Source organism: Mesoplodon mirus (genome assembly GCF_964341445.2).
Source record: "Mesoplodon mirus genome assembly, chromosome: 7".
Taxonomy (NCBI): domain Eukaryota; kingdom Metazoa; phylum Chordata; class Mammalia; order Artiodactyla; family Ziphiidae; genus Mesoplodon; species Mesoplodon mirus.
The window spans coordinates 110,260,642-110,288,024 of record NC_138983.1 but is presented as its reverse complement, the minus strand read 5'-3'; the positions used below and the strand labels follow the sequence as shown (position 1 = coordinate 110,288,024).

The 27,383-nt window shown below is 34.9% G+C and overlaps 1 protein-coding gene across 1 annotated transcript in view; it reads right to left on the bottom strand.

Annotated features, from left to right (window-relative positions):
- Positions 1 to 27,383, bottom strand: part of CEP126 (centrosomal protein 126) — a gene marked incomplete at both ends in the record, with an annotated part of 109,957 nt that overhangs the window by 19,195 nt on the left and 63,379 nt on the right. The window contains 6 exon segments of the mRNA XM_082629501.1: positions 12,003 to 12,025; positions 12,930 to 13,186; positions 13,188 to 13,257; positions 13,260 to 13,299; positions 13,303 to 15,075; positions 18,696 to 18,894. Of these exon segments, the coding sequence (XP_082485627.1) occupies positions 12,003 to 12,025; positions 12,930 to 13,186; positions 13,188 to 13,257; positions 13,260 to 13,299; positions 13,303 to 15,075; positions 18,696 to 18,894 (2,362 nt within the window).

The following is a 27,383-nucleotide window of genomic DNA, read 5'->3' as shown; positions in this document are numbered from 1 at the left end:
TGTAAAAGTATGAAATTAGAACACTCCTTAACACCATACACAAAAATAAGCTCAAAATGGATTAAAGACCTAAATGTAAGGCCAGAAACTATCAAACTCTTAGAGGAAAACATAGGCAGAACACTCTATGACATAAATCACAGCAAGATCCTCTTTGACCCACTTCCTAAAGAAATGGAAATAAAAACAAAAATAAACAAATGGGACTTAATGAAACTTAAAAGCTTTTTCACAGCAAAGGAAACCATAAACAAGACCAAAAGACAACCCTCAGAATGGGAGAAAATATTTGTAAATGAAGCAACGGACAAAGTATTAATCTCCAAAATTTACAAGCAGCTCATGCAGCTCAATATCAAAAAAACAAACAACCCTATCCAAAGATGGGCAGAAGATCTAAATAGTCATTTCTCCAAAGAAGATATACAGATTGCCAACAAACACATGAAAGAATGCTCAACATCATTAATCATTAGAGAAATGCAAATCAAAACTGCAATGAGATATCATCTCACACCAGTCAGAATGGCCATCATCAAAAAATCTACAAATGGGCTCCCCTGGTGGCGCAGTGTTTTAGAGTCCGCCTGCTGATGCAGGGGACATGGGTTTGTGCCCCAGTCCGGGAAGATCCCACATGCTGTGGAGTGGCTAGGCCCGTGAGTCATGGCCACTGAGCCTGCGTGTCCAGAGCCTGTGCTCTGCAACGGGAGAGGCCACAACAATGAGAGGCCCGCATACTGCAAAAAAAAAAAAAAAAAAAGAAAAATCTACAAGCAATAAATGCTGGAGCGGGTGTGGAGAAAAGGGAACCCTCTTGCATTGTTGGTGGGAATGTAAATTGATACAGCCACTATGGAGAACAGTATGGAGGTTCCTTAGAAAACTAAAAATAGAACTACCATATGACCCAGCAATCCCACTACTGGGCATATACCCTGAGAAAACCATAATTCAAAAAGAGACATGTACCAAAATGTTCATTGCAGCTCTATTCACAATAGCCCGGAGATGGAAACAACCTAAGTGTCCATCATCGGATGAATGGATAAAGAAGATGTGGCACATATATACAATGGAATATTACTCAGCCATAAAAAGAAACAAAACTGAGCTATTTGTAATGAGGTGGATAGACCTAGAGTCTGTCATACAGAGTGAAGTAAGTCAGAAAGAGAAAGACAAATACCGTATGCTAACACATATATATGGAATTTAAAAAAAAAATGTCATGAAGAACCTAGGGGTAAAACGGGAATAAAGACACAGACCTACTTGAGAATGGACTTGAGGATATGGGGAGGGGGAAGGGTAAGCTGTGACAAAGCGAAAGAGAGGCATGGACATATATACACTACCAAACGTAAGGTAGATAGATAGTGGGAAGCAGCCGCAGAGCACAGGGAGATCAGCTTGGTGCTTTGTGACCGCCTGGAGGGGTGGGATGGGGAGGGTGGGAGGGAGGGAGATGCATGAGGGAAGGGATATGGGAACAGATGTATATGTATGACTGATTCACTTTGTTATAAAATAGAAACTAAAAAAAAAAAAAAAAAAAAGAGTCATGTACCAAAATGTTCATTGCAACTCTATTTACAACAGCCAGGACATGGAAGCAACCTAAGTGTCCATCAACAGATGAATGGATAAAGAAGATGTGGAACATATATAGAATGGAATATTACTCAGCCGTAAAAAGAAAGGAAATGGAGTTATTTGTAGTGAGGTGGATGGACCTAGAGTCTGTCATACAGAGTGAAGTAAGTCAGCAAGAGAAAAACAAATACTGTATGCTAACACATATATATGGAATCTAAGGAAAAAAAAAAAGGTCATGAAGAACCTAGGGGCAAGACGGGAATAAAGACACAGACCTACTAGAGAATGGACTTGAGGATATGGGAAGGGGGAAGGGTAAGCTGTGACAAAGTGAGAGAGTGGCATGGACATATATACACTACCAAATGTAAAATAGGTAGCTAGTGGGAAGCAGCCGCATAGCACAGGGAGATCAGCTCCGTGCTTTGTGACCACCTAGAGGGGTGGGATAGGGAGGGTGAGAAAGAGGAAGATGCAAGAAGAGATATGGGAACATATGTATATGTATAACTGATTCACTTTGTTATAAAGCAGAAACTAACACACCATTGTAAAGCAATTATACTCCAGTAAAGATTTTTTTTTTTTGCGGTACGTGGGCCTCTCAGTTTTGTGGCCTCTCCTGTTGCAGAGCACAGGCTCCAGGCGCACAGGCTCAGCGGCCATGGCTCACTGGCCCAGCCGCTCCACGGCATATGGGATCTTCTCGGACCGGGGCATGAACCTGTGTCCCCTGCATCGGCAGGCGGACTCTCAACGACTGCACCACCAGGGAAGCCCCAATAAAGATGTTTAAAAAAAAAAAAAAGAACGGCTTCACAGCGGTTATGTTTAAGCTTAGTCTTAAGGGAGAAATAGGTCCCAAATAAAAGGATCTTTGAGTTGAAAGGAACACTCTGTTCTAAAGCACAAAGTAACAGTGACACAGAGTTTAAGATTCTTGGGGCTGAAAGATGGAAAATTCAGTTAGTCTGGGACATAGAATATGAATATACATGTAAGCACGCAAATGTCATGGGAATTACATGGGAGTGTGTATATGTGCTTTTGTGATATGAGTTCAGGTAGGAAAAAATAATACAAATATTTTTAGCCCTGAAATTAAGTACTGAAAGAACATGAGTACTGTATCTAATTTTTGTTACCATAGCTAATATACATGTATATTTTCTCTACATAAATATACATATATAGCTATACACATACACTATAAGTAAATACTTATATCTATATAACAACAAAGACACAAAAGCTTTCAACTTTCAAGAAAGTTGGCTAGTAATTGAACACCTGAGCTTTTAGAGTAAGAAATAATAACATAATTCTAGCTAATGTGTTGAGCACTTGTAATTGCCCAGGCATTGTTCTAAACTATAGACACTATTATCATCACTATATTTACAGATAAAGAAATTAAGGCACAGGAGACGGTTAGTAACTTGCCCAAGGGCACAGAGCCAGTAAAGAGCAAAGCTGGGATTTAGCTCCAAACAGTGTTTAAAATCTAAAATTCTAGCTCTTACCCTCTGTGTTAGTAACTTTCATTCTGATTTGACTGTGTCTCATAGAAAGATATTTTGCATTGTGAATTAGGATGTACACATAGTTTTGTGAAACATACTTACTCTTATATAATGCCCTCTGGTAGTTTCTATTCTAGAACATTCTACAATTATATTTCATTAAAAAATCCTGGTCACTACTAATTAAATCAATTTTGTAATCCACTAATGAATCATGACCAGTAGTTTAAAAAGTACTGTATTATGTTTATTCTCACCTATATGGGAATGCTAAATATGTTAAATGATAGATATGCTAAATGTTATAGTTTATAGTGAGATCATTTGGGCAGTATAAAGTTTTTATACTGTTTTGTATGTATTTATATGTTTTGTATGCTTGGAATTGTCTTCCCCTAAACCTTACAAAGTCTCTATCTTTCTATTTTTGAATAGCTTTAAAAATATCTTAAATAAGTGAAAATTAACTTGGCCACATGACTGCTGTATCAATAATTTTTCCCTTCCTTTAGCCCTGTTCATAAATCTTCTGGAGGCAAGATCTACCAATACTTTTGTACTTCCTTTATTTGTAGCATAATTATTTTTGATTGTTCTTTGTGTAGATGTTCAGTTTTGTGGATTATAGACTGATCCCAGGAACAGATACAAGTTTATGCTTAAAACTGTTCCATTCACATACATGCACTTAAATACTATTTACTAATTTATATAATAGCTGACAACCTTGGTATTTTTGCAAAAATAATATAGCTTGTAATGGCATCTCTGGCCAAATTTCTAGTCTCAATGAAAATTCTAAATATGATAGTTTTACTACCAAATCTCAAAATAATGCTACTAATCTTTAGTAAAGTATTACTTTTTTTTTGGGGGGGGTACGCGGGCCTCTCACTGTTGTGGCCTCTCCCGTTGTGGAGCACAGGCTCCGGATGCACAGGCTCAGCGGCCATGGCTCATGGGCCCAGCTGCTCCGCAGCATGTGGGATCTTCCTGGACCGGGGCACGAACCCGCGATCCCTGCATCGGCAGGTGAACTCTCAACCACTGCGCCACCAAGGAAGCCCAAGTATTATATATTTTAAAATTTGCAATCTTCTTAATTATAAACTAGGGAAAATTCTGGAGACATTCACGGAATTATAGCTTTGGAAGAGATCTTAGACATTAACTAGTTCAACCTCTTACTCATAGATCTAAATCACTCAGAGGTGAACTTGAATGCTTAGTGATGGGGAGCCACTACCCCATGTGGTGCCCTCCTCAGTTGTTGGTGGTTTTAGCCCAAACACTTACTTATGTTGAGCTGAAAACATCCTTGCACTTTTTACCACTTCATTTATTTATGTTTTCTCCTTCTTTTACATAATAAACCTTCAAACATTTGTACAGAGCTATCATGTCTCTTAGGCTTGAGCTCCTTTAATTGGTCATCAGACCGAACCCCTCCTTCCAGAGTCGTGGCTCACCCCAATTTTTTTATATGCAGGCCTTAAAATATATAGCCTAAAATAATGTAGAGTATAACGGTACTTCCAAAGATCTGGTTATTATAGCCTAAAATTATATTAAGTTTTTAACAGCTACAGTAAACTTTTTTTTTTGTTTAGTTTTGTGTGAATTTTTTCTTTTCTTTAAAGAACAGTCGTCAAGATGGATATCTTTCTTCTTCTGTAAAATTAAAAGAAAAAAAACCCCAACTAAATAGATACAAGCAAAATGCAAAACAAACAAAAAACAAACAAACAAAAAAAGAACCACATTAAAATGTGTGAGTCGGGCTTCCCTGATGGTGCAGTGGTTGAGAGTCCTCTGCTGATGCAGGGGACACGGGTTCATGTCCCGGTCCGGGAAGATCCCACATGCCACGGAGGGGCTGGGCCCGTGATCCATGGCCGTTGAGCCTGCGCGTCTGGAGCCTGTGGACTGCAATGGGAGAGGCCACAGCAGTGAGAGGCCCGCAAAAAAAAAAAAAAAAAAAGTGAGTTTTATTCATTAAGAAGAGAGAAACTACAAATCACAAATTGGCAGAAAATATATGCAACACATATAAATGATGCAGAATCCTAGAGTATACAAAGAACTTTTATCAATAAGGGAAACACCTTCCCGCCCCAGAATCCAAGAGCAGACATTCCACTAAAGAGGCAATGCAAATAGTGCATAAACATATGAAAAATGCTCAGTTCATTAGTAACCAGGGCAATGCAAATTGTTATAATTAGACACCATTTCTCACCCATATGATTGAAAACATTAAAAAGTCTGATTATCGGAGTTTTGGTGAGCATGTAGTAAAGGGGACTTTCATATATTGCTCTGGAAAATAAGTTGGCATTACCTATTGAAATACACTTAACCTACTTAAAAAAACACATACTCTATGACCCAGCAACATGTTTATCAGTAGATGTGCAAAACTGTTCCCAGAAGCATTATTCATAAAAGCAAGAAACTGAAAGCAACCCAATGCCCAGTAATAGGAGAATGAAAACTTTTTGTAGAATACAGCAATTTTAATGAAATGTAATACAAAAATGAATACAAATGAAGTACAGCTAAACTAATGAATAATGGATCCAAAAAATAAAAATCTATTGAAAAAAGCATCATAGATGTATATAGATGAAATGGCTCCATTTATATGAGTTACAAAACTAGGCAAAACTAAACAATATACTGTTTGAGATACATTTTACACATGGTAAAATTATAAAGAAAAGCATAGAATAATTAACACAATTCTACATAGTGTCACTTTGTAAGATAGGAAGGGGATGCAATTAAGGAGAGGCATATGAGATTTCAACAATACTAGTGATTTTCTATTTCTGAAACTGGGCATTGGGCACAGGGTTCTTTTATTATTAGTCTTTAACTTGTTCTTGTACATTATGTACATTATTTGTATGTAAGATATATTTCTCAATTGAGAAACTTTAAAAAGTATATTGAGTGCAAATACATGACTATAGTTATCTTTGGTAAACCAAACTTTATTAGTTTTGGTTTATCATTTCAGTTAGTAAAGATGATTTTAAATCTTCATGCCATTCTTCATTTTATTAATGACTTCCTTTGTTACCCTGTACTTTCCACAAACTGTATAGATGAATGTACTATTTTTTAAAATGTATATCACTGAAAAATCTAGTTATTCAGCATTTTAAAAATTAAATTGATTTATATTCTCCAGCTTTATTGAAATATTGACAATATAACAGTTTGTTTACAAGTTATACAATGTGATTAGTAGATATACATATATATTTCAAAATAATCACCAGAATAAGGTTATCTCCATCTCCTCACAGAGAGAGTTTTTTTTTTTTTTTTAAACAAGCATAATAGCTAAGTAATTAAGAGAACAGATGCTAGAGAAAGAATGCCTGCATTTTAATCCTGGCTCTGCCATTTATACTAGTTATGTGATTTACACAAGTTATTAGCCCTCTCACTGCTTCAGTTTCCTCATTTATAAAATGGGGGTAATATTATTTACTCACAGAGTTATTGAGAGAATTAAATTTGTTTCCATATGTAAAGTGCTCAGAATAGTGATTGGCACACAGTAGATGCTATCTAATTTTTACCTAAAATAATTTGCTTCAGTGTCCCTGATTACATTTCTGATTCCATGAAAACTAGATTTATTCTAAGGTAAGAACACTGGAGCTGCAATACAAAATCCTGGCTTTGTTTTGAACTACCTGTCATCTTGAGCTATATAATCTCACTGTTATGTGTGTCAATTTCCTCATCCATAAAATATGGGAGTTAAGCTCAGTTGCACCTTTGATCTTTTCTAGCAATCAAATTTTTGATTCCTTGAAGGTACTTTTAATACTTCCTAGAAAAGAAAAAAAATACATTCTTTCTGAAACCAGGTTCCAAAGTATTTGATATGCCAACATCATTTGGCTTTTTAAAAAGGTGAAGTATAACCACCTATACAAACATGCGCAAATTATAAGTATACAGGTTATGTAGACACACCCAGATTGCACAGACACCCACTGAAAAAGCTTTCCTTATAACCTGTTTCCATATACCCCTAGCCATAGTTGTACCTATTCTTCAACCTGATAGAAATGGAATATAATATGCATTTTAGTGACTGGCTTCTTTTGCACAATATCATGGTGATTCATCCATGTTACTGTTTCTTAGCAGTGGCCGATTCATTTTTTTATTACGGTATTTCTCTGAATGAATAAATTTCACTTTATATATTGTAGTGTTGAAGAACATTTGTGATAATTCTAGATTATGGCTATAAAGCTGCTAAAGTTTTAGAACTTTAGAAAGTTCTTGTACATGCCTTCTGTTTTACATATGAATGAATTTCTGACAAACACACACACACACACACACACATCTCTTGGTCTGAATTCCCAGGTCAAAGGATATGCATATATTCAAATTTAGTAGACGTTGAGTTTCCAGGTGTTACACATCTTTGTTAATACTTAGTATTGTATTTTAAAAATTTTAGCTGTTCTGATAACGTGTGTGTAGTTGTATCTAATTGTTTTAATGTGAATTTTTTTGAGGACTGAAGCTGAGATCTTTCTATGTTTATTGACCATTTGGCTATCCTCCTTTATGAGAAGCTAATTCAAATATTTTGCCTTTAAAATAAATCGGTGTGATGGTCTTTTTGATGTGTCACCTGTCTACAGTCCCCAGTTATTCAATCAAACACTAATGTGTTGCTGTGAAGGTATTTTGTAGATGTTATTAAAGTCTATAATCAGTTTGCTTTAAATAAAGGGGATTATCCTAGATAATCTTTGTGTACCGGAGTCAATCAATTCAAAGGCCTCAAAAGCAAGCTTTCTTGAGAGAATACAAAATTCTGCCTGTGAATGGCAGCTTTCATCTATTCCTATGAGTTCCTGCCTTTCCTCCTGGCCTGCCCTAAAAATTTCAGACTTGCCTAGATACCCCCCTCCCCCCACTCCACACACATTTATGTAAGGCAACCTATTGCACTAAATCTTAATATATCTTACTGGTTCTGTTTCTCTGGTTCAAACCTGACTGATATAATTAGGTTGCCTTTTTCTTACTGATTGTAGGAGTTCTTTATAGATTCTGGATATGAGCTCTTTGTTGGTATTATGCATTATAACTATCTTCTTTCACTCTATAGTTTGCTTTTGTAATATCTTAATGGTGTTTTGGATGAAAAAGGTTCAATCTTCTCCTTAATGGTTAGTGCTTTTTATGTCTGTGTAAAAAATCCCTGCCCATCCCAAAGTCATAAGCATATTCCCTATGTTATCTTCCAGAAGCATTTCTTTTTCACTTTCCATATTCATATATACAGTTCACTTGGAATTGATTTTTGTGTATGGTGTGAGGTAAGGGTCATTTTACTAATTCCATATAATCATTCAATTGACTCAGCACCATTTAATAAAAAGACAAATATTGGGCTTCCCTGGTGGCGCAGTGGTTGAGAGTCTGCCTGCCGATGCAGGGGATGTGTGTTCGTGCCCCAGTCCGGGAAGATCCCACATGCTGCGGAGCGGCTGGGCCCGTGAGCCATGGCCACTGAGCCTGCGTGTCCGGAGTCTGTGCTCTGCAATGGGAGAGGCCACAACAGTGAGAGGCCTGCGTACCGCAAAAAAAAAAAAAAAAAAAAAAAAGACAAATATTTTCTATCTGCTATGGAGTACCACCTTTGCCACAAATCAAGCATTCAAATATGTGGGTCTGTTTCTAGACTCCATTCTATTCCATTGGTGTAAATATCCTGGTGCAGAAAGCATATTGTAGTCAGAGAGAAGGATGTAAATTAAATTACTGATATTAGAAATAAGTTATTGATGTTGACCTGGTCCAGAGTATGACAAAGGGAACGGGTACTTGAGGCAGAATGGTAGAAAATTCATTAGAGGTGAGAAAGGATTGAGAGAGATCAGGGTGTTGGATTGTTCATTCACATCAATGCTGAATCACCAGTATATTGGCAAAGACTTTTTCAATAAAGAAAGACTGTGAACCAGATGCCAAAGTCCTCTTTCAGGGGAAAAATTACTTGAGAGATCAGGAGTTGGCATAGTTGAATGACTTGGGTCTCATGGGAATAGAGTTTTACTGAGAGTTTTGCTGGAGAGTTCTGGTTATGCTAATGGAGAGCAAGATGCCCTCCACAATTGTCAACTGTGGGTACACTGAGTGTGAGAATAAAAGTGACCTGGCAAATAGGAGAGTAGAAAAAAAATGAATAAATGCTCACTGAACTATAATCCAGTATTAGCAAAGGGTTCATTTGAAATGTTTAATATTTGAATAGTTTTGAAAAAAAAAGCTTGAATGACTGAACATACAAAGATGTTCAGTAATGTAATACTGAACAGATGTAATCCGGTTAGTATTAGATTTTCCAAGTATAATTGCAGTATTAAGAAGTATAAACATACAAAACAGAGTGGTACTGGCACAAAAACAGACACATAGAACAATGGAACAGAATAGAGAGCCCAGAAATAAACCCATGCACTTATGGTCTAGTAACCTACTTCAAAGGAGGCAAGAATGTACAATGGAGAAAAGACAGTCTCTTCCATAAGTGGCGCTGGGAAAACTGGACTGCTACATGTGAAAGAATGAAATTAGAACATTCTCTAACACTGTATACAAAAATAAAATCAAAATGGATTAAAGACCTAAATGTAAGACTGGAAACTCCTAGAAGAAAACATAGGCATAACACCCTTGACAAAAATCATTGCAATATTTTTTTGGCTTTGTCTCCTAAAGCAAAGGAAATAAGAGCAAAAATAAACAAATGGAATCTAATTAAACTTAAAAGCTTTTGCACAGCAAAGGAAACCATCAACAAAATGAAAAGACAACCTCATGAATGGGAGAAAATACTTGTAAATGATATGACCAATAAGGGGTTAATATCTAAAATATATAAATAGCTCATACAACTCAACAGCAAAAAAACAAAAAACCCAATCAAAAAATAAAAAATAAAAACAAGCAGAAGACCTGCACAAATATTTTTCCAAAGAAGACATATGGATAGCCAACAGGCATATGAAAAAATGCTCAACATCACTTTAGAATTAGTAGAGAAATGCACATCAAAACCACAATGAGGGCTTCCCTGGTGGCGCAGTGGTTGAGAGTCCGCCTGCCGATTCAACCCCTGTCTGGGAAGATCCCACATGCCGTGGAGCGGCTGGGCCTGTAAGCCATGGCCGCTGAGCCTGCACGTCCGGAGCCTGTGCTCCGCAACGAGAGAGGCCACAACAATGAGGGGCCCGTGTACCGCAAAAACAAAACAAAACAAAAACAAACAAACAAACAAAAAACCACAATGAAGTATCACCTCACACCTGTCAGAATGGCTATCACCGAAAAGTCTACAAATAACAAATGTTGGAGAGGATGTGGAGAAAAGGGAACCCTCATACACTGTTGGTGGGAATGTAAATTGGTGCAGTTACTATGGAAAACAGCATGAAGGTTCTTCAAATAACTAAAAATAGAACTACTTTCACTCCTCGATATATATCTGATGAAAGTGAAGACACTAATTTGAAAAGCTACTTGCACCCCAATGTTCATAGCTGCATTATTTACAATATCCAGGATATGGAAGCAATGCACAATGGAATATTACTCAGCCACAAAAAAGAATGAGATTCTGCCATTTGTAATAACATGGATGGACCTAGAGAGTATTATACTTAGTGAAATAAGCCAGAGGGAGAAAGTCAAATACTCTATGTTATCATTTATATGCAGAATCTAAAAAATAAAACAAATGAATCTATATAACAAAACAGACTCACAGATGTAGAGACAAACTAGTGGTTTGAGGGAAGAGGGAATGGGGGAGAGGCAAGACAGGGGTATGGAATTAAGAGATACAAACTACTATGTATAAAATAGATAAGCAACAAGGATATATTGTACAGCACAGGAAAATATAGCCATCATTTTCAATAACTTTAAATAAAGCATAATCTATAAAAATATTGAATCACTATGATGTACACCTGAAACTAATATATTGTAAATCAACTGTACTTCAATAAAAGCAAAACAATGAACAAAAAAATAAGTATAGACATATATAACAATTTCAATATTTCTATCTCTTTAAAAACATGGCAAAAAATGTTAAAATTCATTACATTTTCCAGTGTTCCTCATACAAAGACTCCTAAGAACTACTACCTACTTTGGTTAAATGTTAGAAAAATATTGGTGTTTTAGATTTTATATATATATATATATATTTTTTCTTTTATCAGAGAAGGAGATCATAATTTTCATATGTTGCCCTTTTATGCTTGAGCTATTGGGAAACTATATTTCCTAATATTTTTCCTGATGAGCTCAGACTCCGATATATGTTTACTTAATAATTATATTTATTACATAGTTTTAGTAGAAAAACTATGGGACTTGGAGCCATAGATATTTGAATGAAAGTACCATTTTTGCTATTTCCTAGCTCTTGACCTTGGGCAATTCTATTTCCTTCTTTGCAAAATGGGTTTTTAAAAAATACTTATTTGTCAGGGTTGCTGTGAGGTTTAAATGAGACAATAATTGTAAAGCACTTAACACTATAACTGGCACAGAGTAGGAATTCAAAAAAGGCAACCATCATAATTTATTTACCATAATTTCCTTTAAAATATCAAATTTACATGATGCTTTCATTTTCTGGAAGGAGTGTGAAAACTGAAGTTACATTGTGAAGTGGCTGGATAAAAAGAAAATGAAACCTTTAGTGAGAGAAATAATAGTTAAAAATCTAGGTTTAGATTAAGGTCTTTGCATTTAGCTTCCCATCTGCTAATCTGGCTTGTGTCCATTCAATTCAAGAAAAGACTGGGTGCCTACTAAGTGCCAGGCACTGTTAAAACCTGGGGATAAGGTGAAGAATTACAAAAATAGTCCCTTGTCCTTAAAATCTCATGGTCTAATTGAAGAAGGCTTTAAATAGTTTAAAATTAAACTAACTCCCTCATTATATCCTCTTTATATTTATTCATACCTTTGGGAGAAGAAAAGAGTTGCTTTTCTGATGTTTCCCAAGTCTTATCTATTTCTGAATAGGCAATTGATTTCTACTGGTAGGAAAATTTATGGGCCTATACTCCATTCCCTTAGAGGAAAGTAGCTTCATGAGGCGTCAACCAGCTACTAAGGACAAAGGTATAATATAGAGAATTTATTTTAAAAAATGTTTAAAGGAATGCTATCATTTTTTCTCCATATGAAGCCCTACATACATAACAGATAAAAGTAAAGTTGCCACTCTTTTGGAAAGAGAATGAGAGGGGTAGGCACACCTATTATTAGTTTATAACAATTAAATTTAACAAACATTTTAAAGAAGAATAAAGAAAAGTATTATAATCACATTTATTCACCGATTTAGAATAATTTAAACAACATTTTTTCACTGTGCTTACTTTGACAGAAATTTTGACTGTAATATTGGGGTAATAACAGAATGATATGGGACAAGAATAAAACCACATTCTTTGTCTTCCCTCTTAAACTAACAAGAAAAGTCATGGAAAAATGGAGGTTGGCAAAAGTTTCTAGTTTTAGTTGAGCAAAGGTTGGGTCATTCGCTTAAAAGCAATAGCTACTAGATAGACAAGGGTACAATATTAAGGGTGATAAGTTATTTCTATAAAGCTGTTATTATTTAATATTAATATCTTACAAGGTGCACATTGCCATATCTCAATGAGAAAGTTCACATGAATTTAAAAAGTTGTACTTTTTACCTATAAAAATATATAAATTTATTCTTACCAGCAGCCTTTTCATTTTGACCCAGAATACTATGCTGTATTTTCCACAAGGGAACAAAATCTTCTTTAGTAGTTTTAAGAGTCACAGAGGAATGACTTTCTTCATACGTTGGACATCTTTGGGTGTAATATAATATCCCATCTTGCTGGGCAACCATTTGATTGCCATTTGAATGATTTATTTTTGCTAAAGTTTGGCACTCAGAAGAACAATATGGTAGAGATGGCATCACAGTGACTAAGTCAGGACAAACATGAGAGTGGAAGACTACTTTCTTGATTCCACTGATTTAACTTGTGTTCTGTTGGAAGCACGTTTTGAATGAACAGTCACTTGTACTGATGTTTTGAGAATTTTCAGGCATTACAGATTAATACTGAGATACTTGTATATTTTTACCAATTCTAATATTTAATTGAGATTTAGGAGGAGGATGAGGTACAATTAATTTACCCTGAGCTTGTAAAAATATGTTGGCTTTGCTCGCAGACTGTGGTCGAATAACAGCGCCTTTTCTGTTCGTATATATAAAGTCTGATTGGACTTTAGCAGATCTTGTTCTTCTAATTACTTTTGCTACACCCTTTTGTGGATTAGTTTTCTGAGTTTTAGAACCACCACTATTTACAGGGGATTTACTTTCCTCTTCTTTTGAGTCTGGCCAGGCTTGTTTAGCAATGTTATAACCTGAAGGTATAAAACAGTTCACAGGCACATGGTCTATTCCAGATCCTCCTAAAGCAGTGACATTTTCAGAGATAAAATCATCCTTGGGCTTTTTTTTATCAGCAGAATTCACAGAAGAAGCAGGAATAATACTAGTTATGTTGCTGGCAGCAACACTTTTAGTTTGAATGTGGAATGGTTGAGACCACTGTTGAGTTATTCCTATTCTATTTTTCAGTGAATGATTATCTTCAACATTTTTTTCTGTATCCTCAGTTTCATCAAACCATTTCAGTTTTTTAATAGTCTTTGGAATTTCTGCACTTTTCCCTTTTTCTTTTGTTAATTCAATACTGTCTCTGATATCTGTTGCTTTTTGATTTCCTAACTTAAAGCCTTGGTTTGTAACTAGTGCCTTAAAATAATCATGTTTGTATTTAGATTCTTTCTTTAAAATACTTTTAAGAAACCTCACACCATTTCTCTCATGAATATCGCATTTCATTTTCTTGTGCTGACCAACTAAGTCACAATTAGAAATTATACTATATAATGATGTTGTTGCTTCAGCTATAAAAACTTTTGAGTCAGAGTTGTAAGGTATACAGCCAGCTTGAAAATTATCTGAAAATAAAGACAACTCTTCCTCATTACAGTTAAAATAGCTTATCTTTTCATCTTTAATGTCTTTTATTTCCCCTAACTTATCAGAACACTGCACTGGGTCGATTTCTTTTATATGTATACTGTTTTTTGGTAAAGGCCTAGCTGATTGTGTATTCGATGGCAAAACTAAAGGTGTTGCCACAGGTACAAATGAAGTGGGAACTGAAGTAGTTCTATTTTCTTGAGTCAATTCAGAATATTTCTCTTGGTCTGAAATTGTTGCCATTTCCTGGGTTGGAGAATCTGGAGTGGCCTGGGCTTTGCTGAACTTAAATGTTGGGCTCTCAGTAACTAATGGTCTCTCCCTTTTGAATGCTCCAGAAGTGGTGTCAGTTGTCCTCATAGAACTAGTTTCAGAGGTCTCTTTGCTTTTTTTATCTTTTACAAATATGGGTGGGCTATATACAAAGGCTACTAAATTGTTAGCAGTATTTGTGGCTCTTTCCACAGTTCTACTCAGAGCAGATGAATTTTGTTCTTCACCATTAAGACATTTAAGTGAAGGTAGAACATTAGATTTACTTAAAATATCTGAGAAATATGTGACAGTCTGAGTGTTCGGATCATCTAAATTTATAAGCCAATTATTTATATATTGAGTTTTAGAGAATGACAGCTTATCTTCATCAAAGCAACTTAGATTAGTTGATTGCAGATTTGCAGATTTGAGGGAAATAGAATTCTGCTGCTGGATTGATGTGGAAGGCTCCTTATTAAGTGTTAAATATATTTCTTCACATTCCCCAGCCTCAAGACTGTCTATACTTGAGAGGGTTTCAGAATTTGTTATCTGATTAACTTCATCACAAAATTTCTGAAAGAAAAAAAAGAACATTGTTCTATAGCTTAGAAAATTTTAAGTGCCAAAATTAATGATTCAACACACCATTATTACTGAGCCCAATTCTATTTGGCATATAAAATAGAGTAGTATGAATATAAACCGTATAGGTATATAAATAATCTATATCCCTGGAGCAGTCCTCAGAGTGAAAAAGAGGGAGCCAACAAAGACTTACAATAAAGTGTGTTTGCCTTAATTTCTTCACCTTAAAGTATTGATAATTACTTAATTATCCTAGCCATAGTTATAGCTTTAAAAATAATTTTGCTGTTGCTATTCCATTCAGAGAATAGAGTTTCTTGAAGATTTCATAACGGCATGTGAAATTCTGAAAAATACTTATTTACAAATGGTATTTTTTTCCTGAAACCTTCACTGGACTTGAACGAGGCTCCTAAAAGCCCTATGACTCTAATATGAGCTTCCTATTGTTAAGGCTACATATTTTTATAAAAGTTAATCTCATGGTGTGTATAATAGAGTTCTCAACTCTGGCTACATATTAGAACCACATAAGAAGCTTTGTAAAAACATGCCGGGTCCTGCTGATTGAATACTTGGATGGGGTCCAGGTACTGGTTGTATTATTATTATTTTTAAATTCCCCAGGTAACTCTAATGTGGATTTAGGATTGATTTTAATGACTCGTTTTTGGAGATTTAGCACAGTAATAATTTCTATGAATTCCTTACATGTTCTCATCACTACTTCAATGAAATTTCATGGAAATTATCCGTTTTAATAAAATTTCATGATCACTTCAAAGTATAGTCAATGTTTAAAACTATTTCTAATTTCTCACATTTATAACATATGTTTAGAATGCATTAATCTGTATCACATATGTAGAAATAAATTCAAGAAGATTTTAAATTGTTAATCTAGTCAAGAAGTTAAATGGACTAAAAGAAAATTAGTTCCCTTAAAATTTTACACAAATTTTAGAAAATTTAAATATTTTGGTATTAAACAAAAATTTATTATTTTTCTAGCCTCCCAAATAAACTGAGAAACCAATGAAATCAGTTACAGATAAAATATTTTAGTTTGTATAGTTCATGCTTATTGATATACTATTGTGAAATGTTTTGAAAATGATTCATAAGAGTTGTTATTACTAGCATTTACTTCCTGCCTGTCACATCATTCAGTACTGTGATATCTTTTTAAAGAGATGGTCACTCAACCTAACTAGAACAAATCAAAGCACAGCTTCTTCAGTGCCTGTTTTTGGAATTGAGTTATATTAATTGATAATGAGGTTCCTAAAAGCTCTATGACTCTAATATGAATTTCTTTGAGATTGCAGCTAATGAGATATAGAAATCTGGGTTAGAAGGTCCTTCTAGCTGTAAGTGTGAGGTTCACGGCTTTAAGATTTCTCTTCACCTAGGTCTGTGATGGCTTCATTTCCCAAAGCACCTCAGAAGAAGTTCAGCAACTACTGATTTCACTAAATTATACTATTTTTTCCCTCAGAATTTTTCATACACTAAACAATGAAACATGATCAGCTTCAAGTTTAGCTTGTGTTACTGATATAAACTGTACTAGACTTAACATGCCTTGTGTTTTAGTTTTCAAATCAACTTTATTGAGATATACTTATCTACAATAAAATGCACTCATTTAAAATGTATAGTTCGATAGGTTTTGACAAATTATTTACCCATAACCATCATACTGAAATATTTTAGAACCTTCCCATCTGTTGAAATTTCTCTCATGCTTCTTTGTAGTCAATACTTACCCATTAACAACCACTAATCTGTTTTCTGTCACTATAGATCTGAGTTTTCATCTGTTATCATTTTCATTCTGCCTGAAAAATTTCTGGGAGTATTTCTTATAGTGCAGATACTGGTGTAATATAGTGGTGTGCAGCTGATGTTTGTTTGAAAATGCCTATTTTTGCCTTCATTTTAGAAGGACATTTTAGTTAGATATAGATTATAAGTTGGTCGTATTTTTTCTTTCTCAGAACTTTAAAAATATTGTTTCACTGTCTTCTGGCTTGAAATTAGTATGGTCCATCTTATCTTTGTTCACCTGCACATAATACATCTTTTTCCCCCTCTAACTTAATCTAATTTTCATGTGCTTTTGTGAGGGGTGTGTGTGCACATGTACATGGGTGCACACTTATCCTTCTTGAAGTTTGTTGAGCTTCTTTGATTTGTGGATTTATAGTTTCATCAAGTTTGAAACATTTTCAGCCACTGTTTTCTTTAAAGATTCCCTCTCCCCTTTGTGAGATTTAAATTAAATGTATGTTAGATTTAGATATTGTCCCTCAGGTCACTAACATTTTGTTATATATTTTTTCCGTCTTTTTTCTCCCAATGCTTCAGTTTGGATGATTTCAGTCCACTGATCTTTTTGTCTGTAATGCCTGCTCTGTTAAGTCCATCCAGTGTAATTTTAATCTCAGATAATATGTTTTCAGATCTAGAAGTTCTATTTGGTTCTTCCAAAAATTTCATTTTCATTATGTTCATTTTTCTTTAATTCCTTGAAAATATTTAAAAAGTTATTTTAAATTCTTGCCTGATAATTTTGTTATCTCTGTCATTTATGTGTCTGATTATATTGGCTAATATTTCTCCTGGTTATAGGCCATAAAGGTTTCTGCTTTTTCACATGTCTAGTAAGCTCTGATTGAGCGTTGGACGTTGTGAACATTATGCTATATGTTTAGATTTCAATCTTCTTTAAGAAAGGGTTGGGTTTTTTTTTTTTGAAAGGTAGTTGGAATACCAGTGGAATTTTTTTAGACTTGTCCAGAGGACATGTACAGGTAAAAAGCTTATGTGATGATAGGGCTTACCTCATTTGTTTCCCTTTCTTTTCGTGATCATATCTTATACTACCTGTTCTATACTGTCTAAAAATAATTGTTTCATATTAGTTATTCAGAATTATAGTTGTTTATGGCAGGAAAGCACTTCATCATAGCCAAAGAAGTCTTCTGCTTCGCTTTTCTAGTCTTGCCACAATTGCTTAGTTATTGGATAAATTAGGCCAAGGTTATGAATTTAATCTTGATATCAGCCTACTAAGAATCTCATAACTGTGTAATTACTCATAAAAAATAAAGTGCATGAACATTTCAGGAAATTTAGTATGAACTCCATACTCATTTGTGAGAAAAACCAAAGTAAATACCATATTAGAGTCAGAATAGAGACACCATTTCTAGCTAATTGTGCCATATTTTCATTAAGAACCTAATGTCCATATGTATTATAACTTTCAAGTTGCTTTTTATAATCCAGTCTTTAATAATGTTACTTATATTACATTATACTTTCAAATAGCTTTCATGTTTTTCAGAAAATAGCATCCATAAAGCATATTTTTCTAAGTATGAGAGATGGAAAAATAAGAATAAAAGCAGAGAGAAAATGGAGTAAAAGGTTAAACAAATATTAAAAACTTATTTCACTAGTATCTGTGATGAATTTGTGCTGATTCATCCAAACGTACCCTTGGCTAGTGGTCTACATTTCTTTAGTGGAGAACACTGCAAAAATGGGAGAGAATTATTGCTAGATATTAAAATATTAATAATGTATTTAGAGTTTCATACTTGCAAACTGCTTAGATGCTGATCTTCTAGGAGTTTCTGAGTTTCCTCCAGTTTAAGCTGGAATGCATCTTTGTTAGTAGTCAAGTTTGCCTTGCTGTTTTCCTTCATTTCTTTATCACAATTGATTTTGGATAGGAGATGTTTCTGATGCTTGTGATCATTTTTCGACAATGATGAAGGCAAGGAGTTATCTATAACTCTGTGAACCATACATAAAAAATGTTTAGTACATTTAAATAAAGTTATCATACATATAACATATTCATATATGTGTGTGTGTGTGTGTGTGTATGTGTGTGTGTGTGTGTGTGTGTCCAGATAATCACATATAAGGATATTGGAGAAATATATAGACATATTAGAATGGGAATTTCAAGGAGTCAACAGCAGAATAAAAATGGATGTGAGATTACAGTGCCAATAAAGCACTCCATCTTCATGTAAGAATATCCAATTATTCATGGCTTTGATTATTAAATCCTATTCCTCTATCTATTGCTTGGGATAGATATAAAAGTAATTCCTGTAGATGTATGGAGTTAGTCCTCAGTTCTTTAAGAGAATTCCTATCTGGATAATGATATGCTGCATACCCTTCAAGTTCTGAGTTGATGTCATGGATGGTAGGTATCCCTATAACCCTAATAGAGTTGGTTGAGATTCAAGCAGATAGAAAATAAAATTTCTTATTAGGGTAGACAGGAATTTCCATCTAACTTTACTAGGTTTGGAAGCTTGGATTTTATTGTATGGAGGAGAGTGTACATATTTGTTTCCAGTTGTACTACAAATATAAGCATGGTTTTCATGCCACAGAGGGGGGTACCTTTATTTTTAGTGTGTTAAAGTGCCATCTGCAAATTATTAGTAGATGACATCATCTTTTAGAATTTCACATCTTCTGGAAACTTATAGCATGTAACATTTCAATATATGTACAAAGTGAAAAGAAAAGAACAAAGGAAGAATCTTTTTTTGGGGGGTGAAGTATATAAAATAGCTGACTGCTGTTGCATTAGGGCCAGTAGTGTGAATCCCAAGGGTATTTATTCCCAATTCATTGGAATTATTCCCAGTTCAATAAGGATTCAAATGTTTTGGCAGGTGACACATGGCCACATGTGACATATAACTATCTCCAATACCTATATATATCTTTCTTTGGACAGATTGGAATAGTAAAAGTCAATGATTACTAGATTCCTGACTATCATTTTGTGACCACAGGGGGTCAAAAAAGAGCAAAAAGAGCACAAGAGCAAAAAGGTACCTAACACAAGTTCCTGAACACTGAGAATATGTTTCTCTCTCTCACTTTTAGGTTTCCTACTCTTACATATTCCTTCCCCTTCAGTCACCCTTCCCAAATGAAATATTGCTAAATCTGCAAAATATCTAATAAACTAAATTTATTTACCTTTAAAGTTGTTGTCTGTCAACTTTTTCTTCTCTATTTTTTTCTTCTCTACTCCACTTCTCCTCTCTTCTCTATTTTCAATTCGTGAGGAGGATTGAAGGAATGGATAGGAATAAAAGGAGATGGGGAGGTAGAAAGAGAGGAAGAGTGAAGCATGGGGGGAAAGGAAGAAGAAATCATAAAGGAAGAAGAAACAGGAGGAATTGGAGATGGGAAATCTAAATTTGCTGGAGACAAATACAGAGAGGGAGATGAATGCAAAGGAGAGGAAAAAAGAGGGATAAATGAAAGAGGTAAGAATGGAGAGGTAGAAGAGGAAGGTGAAGAAGAGGAAAAAACAGATGAAGAGGAAGAAAACTGTATAGAGGATGAAGAAGAGGATATGGAAGTAGAAGGAGATGAAGACAAAGAAGAGGATGGAGAATGACAGGGAGGTGGATGGGAGAAAACTGATGTAGGTGGATGATCTACAAAGGCCTAGGGCAGATTTGACAATGTTATGGTTTGTGGGACAGATTGCTGGATTGACTGAAAATGAACTAAGCTAGCAGGATGTTCAGGCAATGGAGTGATAGAAGAAAGAGTGGGGATTGGTTGATGAGGGGGATGACTGGACAAACAGGAAGGCTTCAAAAGAGGGAAACCTTCCAAAGGGTTTGGGGAAACAATCAGTTGAGCTGGAAGGGAACGATGAACGAGGGCCGGCATTAGAGTGGTTGGGGTAGAACGTTATGCTGGAAGGAAATGTTTGGGTCTGAAAGTTTTGTAAAATAACTTACTCTGTGAGTCAGAATCAGGAATGACTGGTGAACCTCAGGGCAGGTGGGGTAAATAGTCAGGTGGGCCAGAAGGAATTGGGGCTGGTAGCCGAGGGAAACTGCAAGAAAAGCTGGAAGTAACTGGGGCTGGAGGGCGAGGAAGATATTTGATTGGGTAGGACAGTAATGGGGCTGGTAAGAAGTTCTTTGGAAGAGTAGAGGGGACAAATGGACAGATAGGCAGGGTATGGGACTGGTGGGTGGGAGAAACAGTTGGATAGCTAGGACGAATTTGGGAATGGTGGGACAGCAATGGGGCTCTTAAAGAAGACAGCTGATCAGGTAAGTGGGGATCAGGTATGGAGACAGCTGGACAGGCAGGAATGGATCTGCACAGGTGGAAAAGCATTTGAACAGGAAGTAGAGAGAGACTTATTAAGATGGTTTTTTGATTTATTGGGCTGTCTCGAGGCTTTAAATTCATATTATCTTTTGTTCTGAGGGTCCATGCATGATGTTCTTCTGATCACCCACTGTCCTCTCATGAGCTGAGAAATGTACATAGCTTACTTATTCAGGTTCCCCTTTCACATTCCTTGCTCTTAGAGTATTTTCACTTCTCAGAAGTCTGATAGTCATACAGATAATGAATATGGGCTAGAAAATCTGGTTTAAAGTACTGGTACAAAGGGCAAAGAGAGGTCAAATAGATTACTGCTCAGCTCTGGTCAGATTTCTCAGGGTAGCCTGTGGTTCAGGATCAACTGTCTCACCACAAATACATGGATATTGGAGATAGATATCTAATAACATCATTTTAAAGTATAAAAATATGGGGAAAATATAGCTTACTTTACCCTACATCTACCAGAAGAACGGTCAAGTACATTATCTTTGTGATAAGGATTTGGTTGTGATGGAAGGCTTTTATTTTTATTAGTCATTTATTAATATTCTTATATCTCATTATTTCCTAAGTAGCTTTTATTTTCATATGGATATGTCTCTGATTTTTCTTGAGGCTTAAGCATTGAATGCCCTCCATTTATTTCATAAAATTTTTTTCTCCTTTAGATTATCACATTACAACATCTTAAATTATTTTACTCTACCACTAATATTTTCTACATTAGAACAATCATTTGTGAGTACTGATATACCTCCCCTTCTTTGGAAGCTCCCTGTTTCTTGACATTACTTTATTCTCTAACACATTTTAGGTTTATATTGTACAGAAAATGTATTTTTAATGTGACAATAGCTTATAAGTATTTGTAGTTTAATTATATTTTCAATAACAGTACATATAAATATTTCTATTAACCTAATACTTGATCTTTAATATTCCAAGCTGTCATATTTATATATAGCATTTTATAGTTTACAAAGTATTTTCACATACATGATTTAATACTGTTAGTTATCTGTGGAGAGGAGTTCAACTTTTAAATAAGTAAACAATAGTGTTCTCTCTATAAATTGTATACATTTGTTTCCAAACACATAAAATTTATGTGGGTGTATGTATAGGTAGATATAAATATCATGAAGTCATAGTCATAATAGTGTATTACAATAATAACTGAAAACTATGTATTCTAATTTAGAATGGAGATAATTTCTCATAAAACAAAGTTGATATAATGGTCTTAGCAAGATTTGGTATAATGATAATTATGTTTGTTTGCTACAGGGAAATCAAAATTGTCTGATGCGTTATCTCTTCTAAGACTTTAAGGAAGTCTTAGAAGAGACATTGTTGAACAAAAAAGTCTATCCTTTCATTCATAATGCAAAAGAGCTTTTTTAATTGAAAATATCTGATAACAAAAAGGGTAATAATACACAGAAAAAGAAATCTAATAGTGAAGAAAACCTGTATACAAAAATGCACATTACTTCTATACTAAATGATTTGGAATTTTTTATCACTCTAAATTCCCCTTGACCCTAACCCCCCACCCCTACTAATTGTCTGTCATCTTCCTTTTCAGAAAAAACTTTCCACACAGTACTCTAAAATTATACTGTGGTCACTGCCGCAACTTCCATTTGTTCCTTAACTTACTGCTATCTGGCTTCTACCTCTACTGCTCCAATGTACTGCTTTTGCTAGCGACTAACTAATTGACCTAATTGCAGACCTAGACACTTCTTGACCACTATCTTTCCTGACTTTAATTCCCTTTATTTCCATATCATCATACATTTCTGGTTATTTTCTGACTTCTCTGGTTGTTTCTTCTCAGGGTCTTTTTTGAGCTCCTCTTTCTTTGCTTGGATATGCTGGAATTTTTGAGAGTTATGTCATCTTCTTCTTTGCTTATCTATCCATACTCTGTGTGTAATATTATTTATACTGTCTGTGTGATCTTATCTGTATCTGTATGTGAGCGAAGGGTTAATAAAATCCATCCTCTGTGGACCAATTCAACTTTGGGTTAATTTTCTAACTCTGTCCCCTGGATTACTAGCAGGACTTGAACTGTGTTTCAGGCACATTGACTATGTAAAAAATGACCCTTTATTGGTAAACTGTATCTGTACCGGGACAACTGTGAATAAATCATAGATACCTGATAGGAAGCGATAGCTTTAGGTTTCCCTGAGTGTGGTAATTCTTATAACTGGACATATCTCTTGCATGGAAGCTATTCATATAGAGCTATTACAAGAAATATGGGCTTCTGTTTGGAACATGGGATTTCTAGCCCAGGGTGGCTGTCTGTGCATTGTGATGTCATCATTTGTGGGAATAGGGGCACAGCAAAGATCAGCCCCTTGACTGTTTCATGGCATGCCATGAGAAGTCCTCCTGTTGAAGAATGTTGCCTATCGACATGCAATGTTTTATGTCTTCTAATTGAGGCCAAACCTGGTCTATTGTAATCATGGGAGTTTGACTGTTTAGCTGAACCAAGACTCCCACTGGTGGGTATTGAACCATGGCTTTAACTTCATCCATTCATTGACAGCTATCATACCTATATTCATGGCCCAGACATCTTACAAATGAGAAATTGACTCCAGACTAGCCCATAAGTGTCTCAAACTCACAGTTTATCATCCTTCCAGTTACTCCCTCCCTTAAACCTCTTTGTACTGAATGGTCCTTATTTTGATAAATGGTTTCACTATCCATTAACTGACCAAACTCCATCTCCAGAGTCATCCTTAATTCCTCCCATTCACCTTTCAGTTCTTAAAAAGTTACCAAATCACACTGATTCTACCTCCTAAACAGGTCTTAAGAAGCCATTGTTTTCATTAAATAAAGTATCATTTTATCTGATTTTCCCACTTTTAGTCTTACCTTACTCTTTCTCATTCTGGCAATAGTCCTAAAATGTAAATGTTATATGCTTTCTTCAAATTTTTCAGCAATTGTTTTTAGGACAAACTCCTTAACAAGGCTTTTCATGATTTAACTCATGGTTTCCTTTCTAAACAACCTAACTGCCTACAATTTCTCACTGTACACACTAGTCAAAATGAATTACCTATGAACTTATGGTTACCAGAGGGAAGGGTGGGGTGGAGGGATAGACTTACGATTGACAAGTATGCACTACTTTATTTAAAATAGATAACCAACAAGGACCTACTGTATAGAACAGGGAACACTGCTCAATATTCTGTAATAACCTAAATGGGACAATAAATTGCAAAAGAATAGATACATATATATGTATGACTGAATCACTTTGCTGTACACCTGAAACTAACACAACAATGTTAATCAACTATGCTCCAATGTAAAATAAAATAAAATAAAAACAAAAAACCCCACAAAATGAACTACCTACTTTCAGCTCCCTTAATACAACATGTCCTTTCATACTTTCATTCCTTTTCACTGCTTGTTCCCTCTTTCTGGAGTTCCCTCTCAATGTCTCTGATGAATATCTTTCTCATCTATTAAACTTCAGGTCAAGTTTATATCCTCTGAGAAGTTTACATTATGCCAGTGGTGTATCTCTATTCAAACTATTTATTGAATACCTCCAACATGCATAGCACTGAGCTAAGCACCATAGGGAATATATGCATGTGTAAGATTTAGCCATTGTTCTCTACAATACTACAATCTGGTTGGGGAGACATAAGTACACATAAAAATTGAGCAACATACACAATCAGGACTTTAAAATTTATTTCTATAGCCTTGACCTCTTGTTTCATCTTAGGTCAAACTGGTTTTATACATTTCTACTTGGATATTTACTCCCTAAACTCAGAAGGCTCAAATGAATTTTAATAATATCTTGCCAAACCTGTACCTTTTCATTACATTCTTTTAAAATTTTAAAGTCACCAAATTCCCTCAATTATCGAAGACTCAAAATTTCAGGTTCTTTTGATTTTTCTGTTTTGTTCGTTTTCATTATTCCACCATACACCAAAGTCATAATCTAGTCTTTCCATGAAATATCTTTTTCTTCTGTCTTTCTTTTCTATTTCACTACCATACCACCCTTTTAACATAAGTCCTTTTAAACTCATGGCTGGATACCTCTTGATTTTCCTGCACTGTTCTGTCCATACTCCAGTTTTTTTTTTTTTTTTTTTACTATCAAGGAACATTTTATTCTATATGAAACCTATCACATTACTCTTATTTTTAAAAAATTAATTTATTTTTTGTTGATCTATAATATTGTGTTAAATTCAGGTATATGGCACTTGATTCAGTATTTTTGCAGATTATGCTCCATTACAGGTTATTGTAAGATAATGGGCACAATTTCCTATGCTATACAGTATATTCTTGTTGTTTATCTATTTTATATATAGTAGTTTGTATCAATTAATCTCATATCCCTAATTTGTCCTTCCCCCCCTCCCCTCTGGCAACGGCAAGTTTGTTTCTCTATCTGTGTGTCTTTCTGTTTTGCATGTACATTCATACGTATTATTATTTAGGTTCCACATATAAGTAATATCATACAGTATTTGACTTTGTCTGCCTTATTTCATTAAGCATTGTATTCTCTAGGTCCATCCATGTTGCTGCAAATGGCAGAATTTCATTCTTTTTTATGGCTGAGTAATATTCCACCATATATATAAAACACATCTTCTTAATCCAATCATCTGGGAACCTGGGATGCTTCCATGTCTTGGCTATTGTAAACTGTGCTGCTATGAACATTGGGGTGCATATATGTTTTCGAATTAGTGACTTCATTTTTTTCCAGATATATACCCATGAGTGGAATTACTGGATCATATGGTAGTTCTATTTTTAGTTTTTTGAGGAATCTCCATACTGTTTCCCATAGTGGCTGCACCAACTTACATTCCCACCAATAGTGTACTAGGGTTCCCTTTTCTCCACATCCTCTTCAATATTTATTATTTGTATACATTTTGATGATGGCCATTCTGACAGGTGTAAGGTGATACATCATTGTGGTTTTGATTTGCATTTCTCTACTAAGTCGAAAGTGATGTTGAGCATCTTTTCATATGCCTGTTGGCCATCTGTATGTCTTCTTTGGAAAAACATCCATTCAGGTCTTCTGTCTGTTTTTTGATTGGGTTGTTTCTTTTTGCTGTATTGAGTTGAGTTGTATGAGCTGTTTATATATTTTGGCTATTAACCCCTTATCAGTCATATTATTTACAAATATTTTCTCCGATTCAGTAGGTTGTCTTTTTGCATTGTCTATGGTTTCCTTTGTTGTGCAAAGGGTTTTATGTTTAATTAGATCCAATTTGTTTATTTTTACTCTTATTTCCTTTGCTTTAGGAGAGAGATCCAAAAAAATATTGCTATAATATACGTCAAAGAGCGTTACCTTTACATTTTCTTCTAGGAGTTTTATGGTTCCCAGTCTAACATTTAGATCTTTAATCCATTAAGAGTTTATTTTTGCATACAGTGTTAGAGAATGTTTTAAGTTCATTCTTTTACATGTAGCTGTCCAGTTTTCCCTGGACTCTGTGTCTTTTCTCCATTGTATATTCTTGCCTCCTTTGTCATTGGTTAATTGACCATAAGTGTGTGGGTTTATTTCTGGGCTCTCTGTTCTGTTCCATTAATCTATGTGTCTGTTGTTGTGCCAATACCACGTTGTTTTGATTACTGTAGCTTTGTAGTATAGTCTGAAGTCTGGGAGGGTTATGCCTCTAGCTTTGTTCTTTTTACTCAGGATTGCTTTGGCAATTCAGCATCTTTTGTGATTCTATATACATTTTAGGATAATTTATTCTAGTTCTATGAAAAATGTCATGGGTATTTTGATAGAGAGTGCATTAAATCTGTAGATTGCTTTGGGTAGTATGTCTATTTTAATAATATCACTCCCTCCAATCCGAGAGCATGGGATATCTTTCCATTTCTTTGGATCATCTTCAATTTCCTTTATCAGTGTTTTATAGTTTTCAGAGTACAAGTCTCTCACCTCCTTGGTTAAGTTTATTCCTAAATATTTTATTTTTTTATGTGATTATAAAACAGAATTATTTACTTTCTCTTTCTGATATTTCATTACTAGTGTGTAGAAAGAG